The 12,715-nt window shown below is 30.2% G+C and overlaps 1 protein-coding gene across 3 annotated transcripts; it reads right to left on the reverse strand.

The window, feature by feature from the left end:
• Positions 1–238: 238 nt before the first annotated feature.
• LOC114166626 lies at positions 239–6,387 on the reverse strand. 3 transcript variants are annotated; one of them, XM_028051378.1, is made up of 8 exons: positions 5,436–6,387; positions 5,154–5,355; positions 4,403–4,678; positions 4,019–4,083; positions 2,224–3,886; positions 1,997–2,136; positions 1,709–1,856; positions 239–1,320 (listed from the first exon to the last, which is right to left on the reverse strand). In XM_028051378.1, exons 3-8 carry the CDS (start codon positions 4,551–4,553, stop codon positions 680–682), a joined length of 2,808 nt encoding a protein of 935 aa, XP_027907179.1. In that variant the 5' UTR covers positions 4,554–4,678; positions 5,154–5,355; positions 5,436–6,387; the 3' UTR covers positions 239–679. The 3 variants fall into 3 exon arrangements, with proteins under 3 accessions (XP_027907179.1, XP_027907177.1, XP_027907178.1); XM_028051376.1 differs by having other exon boundaries at positions 4,403–4,682; XM_028051377.1 differs by having other exon boundaries at positions 5,154–6,387.
• Between the last annotated feature and the right edge of the window lie 6,328 nt (positions 6,388–12,715).

Here is a 12,715-nt window from a genome sequence, read left to right on the forward strand (position 1 = left end):
GTTCTAAAGAATTGAGATTACATGCACATGTGTTAGTTTAAAAAAGGAAAGAAAATTATCACCAACCAAACTAACACTTAAAAGCATTAAAAAGGTATCAATCAATGAATATTTGTTCACATTTCTTTAGCTTCCAAAAAAGCAGTTTGCAATTTCCTAATGGCACTAATGTCACGGTTTCATGTCTCTTTTTTCTTCTTTCCTTGGAAACTTCAGTAAGTTGAGTCACACTTCATTATTTCCAAACTTTTACATACAATATATAGATTACGAAAGAAGAAAAACTAATATACAAAGTAAGGATGATAATGATACCAAACACACCTTGCTAGTATGATCAACACATAACTCTACAAACTCTACAAATAAATACTATTTGCCCTTAGTGAGTGAAGTGAAGCACACACAAAATGAAAGTGTTAACTTTTGTCATTGTAAACAAGACAAGCATTGTTTGTACTTCAGCAAGTCGTTGTTGTAATTGGCTTCTTCTTTACTTATTGTCACTTGTGGTCCCTTATTTATGTTCCTTACCATGTAAACACTGGAGAAGTCAGAAATGTTATGCTGCCAAACATGCTTAGAAAGTTCCTACAAACTCAAGTATTCTTTACTTCCCTTCCACTTTTCATAAAGGAATTTAAGAGGTGATACTGAACAAAAAGTAGTAAGCTGTCTATTACACATTTTTGGTGTTTTCACTGTCCTTATATTCAAATTCAAGCTGAGAACAATCACCTTCTGAACTTTTGCTTACACAGCATAGTATTGTATCTTCCATCAGTTCTGCAAGAATGGCTTCTTCCATTTCAGAACCAATGGTTTCAGCTTCAAGTCTAAGGTCCATCCATGTCCCATTTTTATCCATGTCTTTTTTAATAATTTTGTCTAAGGTACGAGGTGGGGGCAAGGAAAGGAAATGCCAACACACTCCTTCCCAGACTTTGAGAATAACCTTCATCATGTTTGGAGAAGGCCTTATGCCAGGTTTTATGAATGACAGACACGGCGAGAATCCAAAGTAATTCTGACAAACCTCCATGAGAACATTATTGACACAGTCATAAATGAGCTTCTGATCATGGGAAAGCTGGTTTGGTAAGAACTCTACCTCGTCAAACAAGGAAGGATCTAGGATCTTGTCTGAGGAAAGGCATTTCTTTGACAATTGATCTATAGTCAATCCAGAGGTTTGCAGAATTGCTTTGATGTAATCATAAATCCATTCATTTTCTTCAAGACAATATTTTTCTCTATTGATTTCATCCAAAGGTGAAGAGTTTTGTTCTCCAAATTGTAGTGGCCGGACTGGTACTTCAACTGAAAATTATGAATAAATGAGTCGTGAGATTAAAACTAGTATGGCAAAAAAAAATGGTATATTACATTGTTACATATTGTGTTGATTTGTCCCTTGATATGATTCTAACTTTCTTTATTTTCTCAAAGAACAATGATATACAATTGAAAAAACAAGTTGAAAACCACTGTTTTCCTAAGCAGTTTCAAGATAAGCAACATTTAGAGCTCCCCATTAACTAGCATGCAACTCTTTATTTTTGTTTGTGTTCTGTAAACAGTTAGAGCCAGCAAGAAGTTGAAACATTGGAAACAGGTTTTTGAATATGTAGCTTTTTAGAAAGAGATTTTAACTATTTAAGAACAGTGACATATAGGCCTTTCATGGCTTTATTGCAAGAATGCTTACCAGGCTGAACATCATCTTCAAAGAACGGTGTGTCAAGAACAGATATGGGACTTGGCCGCCCAGATGCATCTGTAACACTTTCTTTGGTGGAGGAAGAGTAGGGTGGAGATGATAGTGGAGATGTTGGTTTGTGTTCTTCTTTTACATCCTGTGGAAAGAACAAATGAAAACTACACAACTATCCAAATCTTAACCAGTCCTTATTTTGACAACATACATCTGGTATAATAATCAACTTATCCAAAACCATTGATTTATGTAAAACTAAAATGCAAATAGAAATATTACCTGTTTTGAATATTGAGAGCATTTTGCACAATCAGAAACTTCTGAGAGACCATAGTTTTGGTCTTCCTTTCCTGCATTGAGGTCAACTGGTTGTGAGGAAGATTCCAAAACACTCACCTCTTGTGCAGATTCTACATCACCTGCACAAAAATTAATAAAAGGATAAGCAGCAAAGTATCTAAAGGAACATACACCTAAACTTAAAACATATATTTTGTACATGATACCTCCAGTAACTATCTCATCTCTATCAGAGCAAAGTTTTTGTGTTTCATCAACATGGCTGCGACCATTTGCAACATTTGAGTCTGACTTAATTGCTTGAACTTTGTTATTAGAGATTTCATCACAAATTATTGACTGCTTCCCTGAATTGTGTATTTCCTGATCAAAATGACCAACAGAGTATTCTTGTTCTGGAGACACATTATCCTTATTACCCATCGAAATCTTATCTGAAGTGGAAAATATTTTCTGTGCAGTGACTGAATGATGCTCCCAATCCCTTCTGGGACTTCCAAAGGGAGAAAAGTTGTACTCAGGAAGAGATAGTATTTTCCCAAGGGTTCTAGAAATCTGCCTACTTGAAAAGTCTATTTTCTCATCTCCATTACCTACAATTTCACACAGATGTTTCTTAGCCTCAATATATAAGTTAGAAACCCTTTGTTTTGGATAACTACCACTTTCATGTTCCATTGTCAATTCAAAATCTTTAGTTGTACTAGTCTTGTCTCCTTTCATAACACCAGTGGCAGGTCTTCCAATTTTCTCAATGAAGAAGTGATCTTTATTAGGAGATCTCATTCCAACATTGTCTTTACCAATGACTTTGCTGCTAGGCTTCCTATTTTGACATTCAGCCGCAGGATGTCTTTTTGAGATCCCTTCCGAGTTTCCATGTCTCTCCCTTCCCATAGCATGCTTTAGTTTCTTTTTTATCTCTGTGAGAGAAAAATGTGAACTACCTCTCACAGAAGGACCATTGTATTTGACAACATCATAGGAATCTTGATGCGAGGCAAGGTTGTTTCCAGTTTCAGAATTTTGCCAGCCCATCTGCCCCGGCTTTAAAATAACAATACTTGACAAATTCGTGTTCCCGTTTTCATTTGCTGAACTTTTTGAATGAGACTTCGTCTTTTTTCTGAAAAAATTATGCTTCTTGTGGTTAACTAGATCCCCATTATGTTTCAGGTTACCATGATCTTGTTCGGAGAAGTTGGAACCAGCTACTGGACCATATTCTTTTTCATTTGTTCCCTGAGAATTCCTAAACTCTTGAACACATTTCAACAAAAGTGAATTCGGATTTTGTAGAAGTGAAAGAAACAATTCCTTATCTGAACTTAGAAGCTCGATAGCTTCCACAAGTTGATGTGAGCAAAGGAATTTTCTGGCTTCAGCCGGATCTTTGCCATTTAATACCATCTGATTCACAAATTCACAAATTGCTTCTTTTGCATTTTCAGAAATAGCTTGCTTCTGGTTTGATTGTGCCTCAACTTCTACTTCTATGTCATTGCCATGCATCATTGAATAAACATCTTTTAGATGACAAAACTCTGCAATCATCTTATCCAGATCAAGATTATCTTTAGATTGCTTCCTTGAGTGCTTATTATGTGTGATTTCAGATTTCAAGGTTGTGTCCAAATTTAAATCATTGATGTCCTTATCACAGTTTTTCTGGTAAAATTTCTTTTTCCTTTTGGAATCTAACTTCAAGAGTACATCACGCCTTAATTTGGATTCCTTTGATTCTATTTGAGCACTATCTGTATCCTTCATTTTATTCTGATCAATGAACATCTCTTCTTCAATGAGTTTCTTCACGCTAGGCTTATTAGCAGCAGTCACAATTGTTGGTCTTCTACTCTCTCCACTGTCCTGAAACATTCACGAAAATGTATATCAGAAAATGCACAGGTATACACTTAGCAGATTACCATAATTTACTGATAACCAATTTTTTTGTAAACTTTTCAAATTCAAGTGTGGCTTAAGCATGGACAAACTTACCGAACTGCTTTGACAAACTTCATCAAAATTGCTCATCTCGAACTTAGTCTTAGAATTTATGGCCCCTGTGAGAGGAAAAAAAAATGAAATTCAATCTGTTAAACGAGTGATGTAGTTCATCAAATTATTCCACAATCATTATAGATATTAGACAGGAAAAAGCCTTTTTTATGATTATGAAAGATTTCAACTTCACACCATTACAGAAAATTGCTTGACATTCAAATATCAGTCCCTGCACAATTCCTCAGTATATACTGATTTTGTTATTCACTTGGCACATTAAAAGTCTTCAGTGAATATATCATATACATATTCATGCACATGACATGAGCATGATATTCAATTTTGTACCAATTTAGATGCTAAGCACACAGTTCTTACCAACAGCATGTTTACTGCTTCGCCTCTTGTCTGCAATCATCTTCCTAGTGGAATGACCATGTCGAAAATCAAACATACTAATGAAACCCCACATGCAGCCTGATTTATCTTTCTCAAACCGCACAGGGCGTCTTTGAGACTTCTTTGCCATGATGATTTTAGCAGAATGGTGTTCCTTGATTCCTCTTTTTCCTTTCCCTTGAAGGGTGTTAAAGATAGTCTTGGCCTCACGTAGCCACAGTCATTCAAAAAATTTCATAGGTAAGATTGTCCAACCTGACTGCAACAAAGTAAACAGATGCATTTAAAAGCCAACAAAATACCTATCATTACTCCCTAATGACCCCAAAACCACACAGTTCACATAACAACACCCTAACAATGTGATAAATGGTGCATTATATATGAATTTTGATTCTCTACTAATTCTCTATTGGACTCATTAGATATATACACATCAATCTGATCTATTCATGCCACCACTTTTTGTTAAATCAACTCATGCAGATAACCTAGTTACATGCCGAGAGAAATTAAACTTAGCCACACAGTGATTATCACAACAACCAATCCCTCGTGCACAAAAGAAAAAACTGAAGAGTCATACCAAAATGAAATTTAATGGCTAACGAGTTAGGAAATGTAAGGGCAAAAAAATTGGTAGGTTAGGCAACTAAAGTAGGTACTAGTCTATGTCATGGAGAAAGAATTGAATAGTCACATGAACAATGAGATCGGTTCAGACAAGTACCTCATATTCTGAGCCTTGTTGACTCAATATGGTGAAGGAACAAAAGACAAAGATACAGCCTGATGAGACCACTGACGAAGCATTTGGGAATCCCTATTTCAGTCCTCCAAGTTTCTCATTTGAGTGAAGTTCACGAATTTTTAGCTTCCTTTGGAGGAGAAGGTATCAATGCTCTGTCTCACAGACCTTAACAATCTGAATTCTGAAGTTCCACAGAGAAAGCTTAAAACCTCAGTTAATTGTTCCTCTCCACAAACAAAAAGGCCAGTTGAGATAACTTACAAGGCTTCAGCTTTTACAATTGACAACGAGTCAAAGAATCACAGCACATTGATTCTGCTTTCCTCCAATACAAAACATAGTCAAGGATCAAACGTGATGAAGAAGTTTGATAATTAATCATACCACACCAAAACCTTCAGGCACACACCAAAGAAATAGCATATCCTTAAACACCAAAAACCTCAAATTCACCACAAGACTCATTACTTCTGCACAACTGAATCCATGCCTGCAATAAATGGCCCATTTATCTCCTCCAACAATTTATCTACTCAAATAACAGTCTGTGGAGCACACCTTACCCACCTCTAGAACAAAAAAACTCCACACAATTCTCCCTAGAAACCTTCACCACAAGAGGTATCAAAACTCACAACTCTCGGTCAATCTCAATCCCACCAACAACTCATTCCCTCAAAAGAACCAGACTGAAAAAATTGTTCATCAGACACCACACTCTCTGGGAGGAATAACACCATTTGGCAGCAAATTTTCCCACCAAAAAAAATCAAAACTTTTGCTAATGGGCATCTCTTTTTTGCTGTCAAAGAGAAGAAAATGATAATCTAGCACCGACCCAGGATCTGCTGAGGCATAATTCTGATGTGGGGGGCATTGAATACATGTAAAAAGTGGACGAAAGAAAGGAGAGAGAATTGGTGGTGAAGGTTAGGATTGTGGGAGAAAAAGTGAAAGTTGAGAGTCTTACGCTTTACACTGTTGTTGGGCGACACGAAGAATAGTCATAGTACATGACAGTTGAGGATAGCTAGATAGAGGGGTCCACACAAGAGTTTTTGTTGTTAAGGAAGATAAAGTTTTTTTGTAACTGTGTAGCCATTTTTCTTCTCCGGTCTTTCAAAATTTGGAATTGGAACACCATGATCCAAGTCACACCAAACTGCAAATGCAAAATCGAATTCAGAGAGAGAGAATAACGAAGATGAACTAAGAGAATTAACGTGTACTCCACTTATGAACAGAGACTTGACCTTTTTTGGCTTTAAGAAATGGTGTTATGCAAATCACACAGGAAAAAACATTAACAACAGTTACATGTAATCATGTCATATCATGTGTTTATATATTATTTATATTTGCACATTTTGTAAATAGAATAACCAGGGAAAATAACCATTTTTTTTTCAAATGTATGATAATTATGTCCGGTTACACAATTTATTAATAACTTAGTCCATAAATTTTACAGCTTAATATTATCATATTGACTTAAAAAAATCAACTTAATATTAGATTAATTCTTAAACATTAGTTTTATAAAAACTGTTTAGTAAACTTTAACAAAAAGATATAATTGTTACATTTTTTATAACATTATGGAGTTTTCGTCTGTAATGCTACCTCGAAAAAAGAGGAAAAAAAAAGTTAACTACAAGTTCCTTACGGTAAGTGTCCAGTTTATGGACAGGAATTTCAAAGAATGATAAATATAGAATTGACTAAAAATACATGTAAATATTTTTATATCTAAATTTTTATGACAATGACTTTAAAATCTATGTTTGTCGGAGATCCCACCACTTCTTAACAGTGTTTGAGATGATTTTTTATTAATTGATAGTGTAAAATTATTTACTTTAACCGTGCATAAAATTTACGCTCACACACACACACATACATATATATATATATATATATATATATATATATATATATATATATATATATATATATTTATTTATTTAAGATCAACATATTTTAATTAGTTTTCATTTATGATTATACAGTTTTAAAAAAAAATCTTATATTTATGCACGATTACAAAATATAGAATATCAGTTTCAACGTATATCTAGCCAAATGCATGTCTTATATTAGCCAAGGAATAGAATCGTTTATATATTAAGAAAGTATTAAACTTAATGAGTAAGATTTTGTAGTTTTTTTTTTCATATATATATATATATATATATATATATATATATATATATAATTTATCATAATAATATTATAAAGATTCACTCTTTTGTGTTCACGTTTCGTTTTTCCAGTTTTGTCCTTACTTATTATTTTTAAAACCTATTACCCTTTGTTATTTTAAAAATCTCTTTTATTTTTAATAGTTATTTTAAAAATTTCTTTTATATATATATATATATATATATTTTTTTAATTTTACTTATTATTTTAAAAATTAATTATTTTATAAATAGTTTATCTTTAATCATTTTATACGAAAAAATTTTGTTTTTAACGGTTATTTTATTTAACAATTATTTTAAAAATTAATTATATATTTTAAAAGTAAATATTATTAAACTTAATTCAAATTGTTAGGAAAACTAAAAAAATGTAAACACACAGGTGCGACATTACATATGTTTTCGCTAGTTATATATAAAGAAGATTTCCTCTTATGTCCACATTTCACAATTTCAATTTTACTGTCTATAATATAATTATTTGTTAAATTTTAAAAAATTAACTGTTATTTCTACACATTTTCTATCAAACTGTCTATTTTCTCTCATTTTTTTTCTATTTATCAACAATTCTTTTCTCACATTTTATCCATTCTTCTTACTCTGATTTTAACATTACAATATCATCACAATATTATCACATACTAATATAATATTATGCATATTTAAAAGATTGATACATACAGGCGCGTTAACATATGTGTTTACACTAACATGTATAAGAGAAATCTCATTTTATTTCTATTCTTAATTATATATATATATATATATATATATATATATATATATATATATATAAATAAATAAAGATATTTTATTTTGTTATCGACATTTCTATTATTAATTTTACCCTTTGAAGATAACTGTTTTTTTTAATTAAAACAATTATTTTACCATTTTTAACTTTAAAGTAACCATTTTATTAGGTTTAACTCCTTCATTCATTTTTTTTAAATTAATCATTTTTAAACTAAAAAAAGTATTTTTAATATGTAATAATATATATAAATATAAAGAGATACCATATTTTGGTATCCATAATTCTATTTTCAATTTTACCCTTTAATAAATAACTATTTTTTTAATTAAAATAACTACTTTACCATTTATAGCTTTTGAGTAACCATTTATTAGATTTAACTGTTTCATTCATTTATCTTTTCTTTTAAATTAATCATCATTAAACTAAAATAAGTATCTTTATAAAAAAAATATCTACAAAATAAATAAAAAAGTATTTATAATAAAATTGAAAATATTATTTATATTTAATTTTAAAATAAAAAAATAACACATAGATGTACATGTGTTTTCACTAGTAATTAATGATTTGGTTTAATTATTTAGATTTTTTTATTCACTTTCTTTTTTATATTTAGTTTTTACTCAATTGAGTTTTTATTTTTTATTTAAGAAAAATCTAATGACTCTTTCTCTCAAGTTAACATTAACATTGTTTGGTAGGTGTCACATTAAGATCAATTCATAGAAAGAAACTACATTAACTATTTAACAAATGTTAAAACTCAATTCAATAAATATATATATATATATATATATATATATATATATATATATATATATATAATTGTAACATTCTTATTTATTTTCAACAACCCATCAAATAAAATTATAAATGTGAGGTAGACAGAAAGAGATGTGTATCATGGATTCTTCTAATAAAATAGAATAAAATTGTGGATGAATAAAATAACGATATTTTATTGATTACTTTAAAAAATTAAATTTACATATGCATCCTGTTACATGTAATGGTTACCTAAATTATAATACAATGGTGAATAGGTGTCCACTATTTTGACCCTCAAGTCTCTTCAAAATATAGAATAAATATAACATTTATTATTTGTGTATTAAATTTGACTTTTTACCAACCATGGTTGTTTTACATCATATTTTTTTCTTTGATATTTAAAGTCGAAATCAATCTTAAGGTAAGTTTTCAATATACAAGTAGGCAGTGTGAATTTTATAAGTTAATTTGATTGAATGTATTGTGTCATTCATTTTTTTTGAAAGATTTATTAATTGTTAGATCTATCTTATCAACAACACACTTCGATCATACACTAATGTTCAGTTTCATATGAAAAATATAATAGAGATTTCGTATCAAATAAATACAACTTTTTTCACATTTTAAGAGTTTCAATTCAATATTTTTTTTTTCTTTTCTTAATTTCAATTCAATTCAAAATATTGTTAGCAAGTTACCATAAAAAATTTAGACTTTCAAATTAAAATTCTATAATATAAATAATTCATTAACATCTATATTAGAGTATGAGATTCCATCACAGATAAGTAACCAATAATATTTTTTCTTTATGCAAGCGTTATGTAGGTTCTTAGTGGAAGTGAATATATGATTAATGAGAGGAGATACACAAAGACAATACCTTAATGTGTTATTTTGTTCAATTATATTTTTACTATCTTTATGATTTTCAGAATTTATGTTATATGTTTGTTTAAGGAACTGTATGTTACAAAAAGAAAAACCCGCACTGCGGTATAAAATTCATCACATTAAGGTTTAATTAGTCGGATGATACCTATTTTTATTTAGATGTGTCAGTTTTGATAACCGCTTGTAAAAAAATGTTAATTAAGTTTCAATTTTTGAAAAAATGTCTCAATTAGATCATTTTCAGCAAAAGATTATTAACACTATTAATAATATTGATATTTAAAATGACTTACAAAATTAAATATAAATATTTATATTAAAATTTAGTAGTAAAATGCATGAATTGAATTAAGGGTTTTAGAAGCTTTTGTCTCAAATGGACCTGATTAACACATTTTTTCAAAAGTTAGAACTATGTTGACACATTTTTAAAAATGTATACCAAACTGATATATCTGAATAAAAGTGGGTATCATCCAACTAATTAAATCTTGGTTATACATAACTAATTTGCAACAATATAAAAGTAGAGGTTTTTGAGTTTCAAGGCACAAAATAAGTGACTTTATATTTTACTTCTTCTTTCCTGTGCGCAGAAGATGCTTCAGCAGCAGAAGCACGATCCATGAATGCAAAATTACAAACGTAGCAGCGACACTGATTTTCATAATTGTTTCTGCGAGGCACCAAATTTGATTTCGGAATAGCAATGCTTTTCCAATGAAGCATGTGAGGTTCAGTTGGGCCTGAAATAGGGATATTGGGCCCCCACTGAATAAAAGCAATTGGGCCCACCCACATTGTCAGGGACATTACATATTAGGCAAAACGTGTGTACCTTCGTGCATGCCACTTCATCTAATCTCTATTTCAGGAAGAGCCATAGTTTTCACTATTAAATAGGAGATGGTGTCGTTTTTGTAAAAGCTTTTTTCACTTTTTTTTAACCATTGTTTGTGTCATACCACATACATTATGGTCGTAGGTGGAAAATAAAGCGTGGAATAATATAGTAATACCTAGCAGCAATCAGTTTAGTGTCATTTATATTGTTCCTACCCATGCAAATGTATCAAAGTTGTGAAATCTATTGGATTCATCGATATCATTCTGATTTTTTGTGGAGAGAATAAAATGGTTTCAGTGCACCTTTGGGACCACAACCATGGAATCTAATTCTGAGTTAACTAAACATATATAATTCATGGAAACTATAAACAATGACTAAGAGATGAGCACACAATATCATCTTCTATTTTAAGTTTAATTCTATTTCAATTTTATAAAACCGTTTGTAAAAGTGAAATTTGTATTTAATTTATATATTACAAATCTATTATAGTTTTACTTAGTCTCGAATCTCTAACAATTATGTCGATAAATAAATATATATATATATATATATATATATATATATATATATATATTAAACGTGAGACCATTAATAAATAATTTAATAGCAGTTCAATAACGGTAAATTCAAGAATCAATAAATCTTGTTGATGTTAGCATAGTTCTCTATTTTAGCCTCATTTATTTTTTGCTCTTAAGGTTAGCTTTGTGTGTATATATATATATCACACATCTTCTGACATTTCATACATACTCAATATAGTACACAATCTCTTTCTCCATATATTTTTTTTGTTCTTTGTTTCATTGAGAAATTATTCTTGTAGTAGTTCCTCTGGTTTACGCTTTCGTTTTTTAGTTAACAAACTCTCAATGCATTTAGTCGAAACATTGTGAGTTTGAGGGAGATGTTAACACATGTCAATGTTTTAGGCTCATTTATTTTTGGCTCTGAGGGTTAACTTTGTGTGTATATATATCACACTTCTTGTAATATTTTATATACACTCAATAATACACACTTTCATTCTCCATATATTTTTTTGTATGTTTTCTACCGTTGAGATAAATTTCAAATAGTTTTGATACATATTAAGATAGTATGAATTTAATTTCAAAACTTAATCCTACAAAATATATTTATAAAGCAAAGCCTACACTCACTTGTATATTGTAAAAATTCACCTTATCTCTAATCAATGTTATATGTTTAACACTTTTTACATATTTTTATTTCAGCCAAATTCTGAACTTTCATAACAATAAACTATGCTATTTATGTAGTTAAAGGCACAATATGTTACTTGGGAGAAAAAAATAAAAAAAGTGCTAGAGTGGTGAAAAATTCCCACTCTTTTGTTTTTGCCTTTGTTTTGAAGGAATTGCTTATAATGAAAGGTGAGTGGGGATTGTAGGGTGGATGGATGACAAATTGAGGACCATGAAGAACAAAGGAAGCACTTACAATTAATGTAATAATTCACACATTACATGCAAAAAGACATGTGGAGCCATTAGTTTTGCCTTTCACCTCATCTTCAGAATCAAGCAAAACAAATTTTGAAATACAGATGACCGAGGTTTTTATTTATAGGCAAAAAGAATCTAATATAGGATTACGGATATCAAATTTGAGATTTTTTTATTATTATACGGAATTAGACTATAAAGAGTAAAAGGAGAAAATGGTCTAATAGGTATTCTCTCTATCATAATTCAAGATTATAATAGATATTTACTTTGATGTTGCATTTTGAAAGTTTGAAAATTTTACATGAAAAAACATATAAGTGGATCAAGCGTCAATTATATGTACTTGGGTTCGTGTTGTGTCGATCCAAAACATACTAAACCGGTGGTTGCTATTTTGTTGCGTTATGTCTTTGGTGGTATATAATTGTACCTTTTTCTTCATTTTCTTAATGCATATTTGTACAAATAATCAAATATAAGGTTTAGCTTCAGGTATTATAGTTTACACTGGTTTAACTCAAGTTGTTTATTGAAATGTAGATTTAGGGTTTTCTTTGGATAACTTTTTTTTTTTTAGAAAT

The sequence above is a fragment of the Vigna unguiculata genome, chromosome 10 (assembly GCF_004118075.2).
Source record: "Vigna unguiculata cultivar IT97K-499-35 chromosome 10, ASM411807v1, whole genome shotgun sequence".
Classification (NCBI taxonomy): domain Eukaryota; kingdom Viridiplantae; phylum Streptophyta; class Magnoliopsida; order Fabales; family Fabaceae; genus Vigna; species Vigna unguiculata.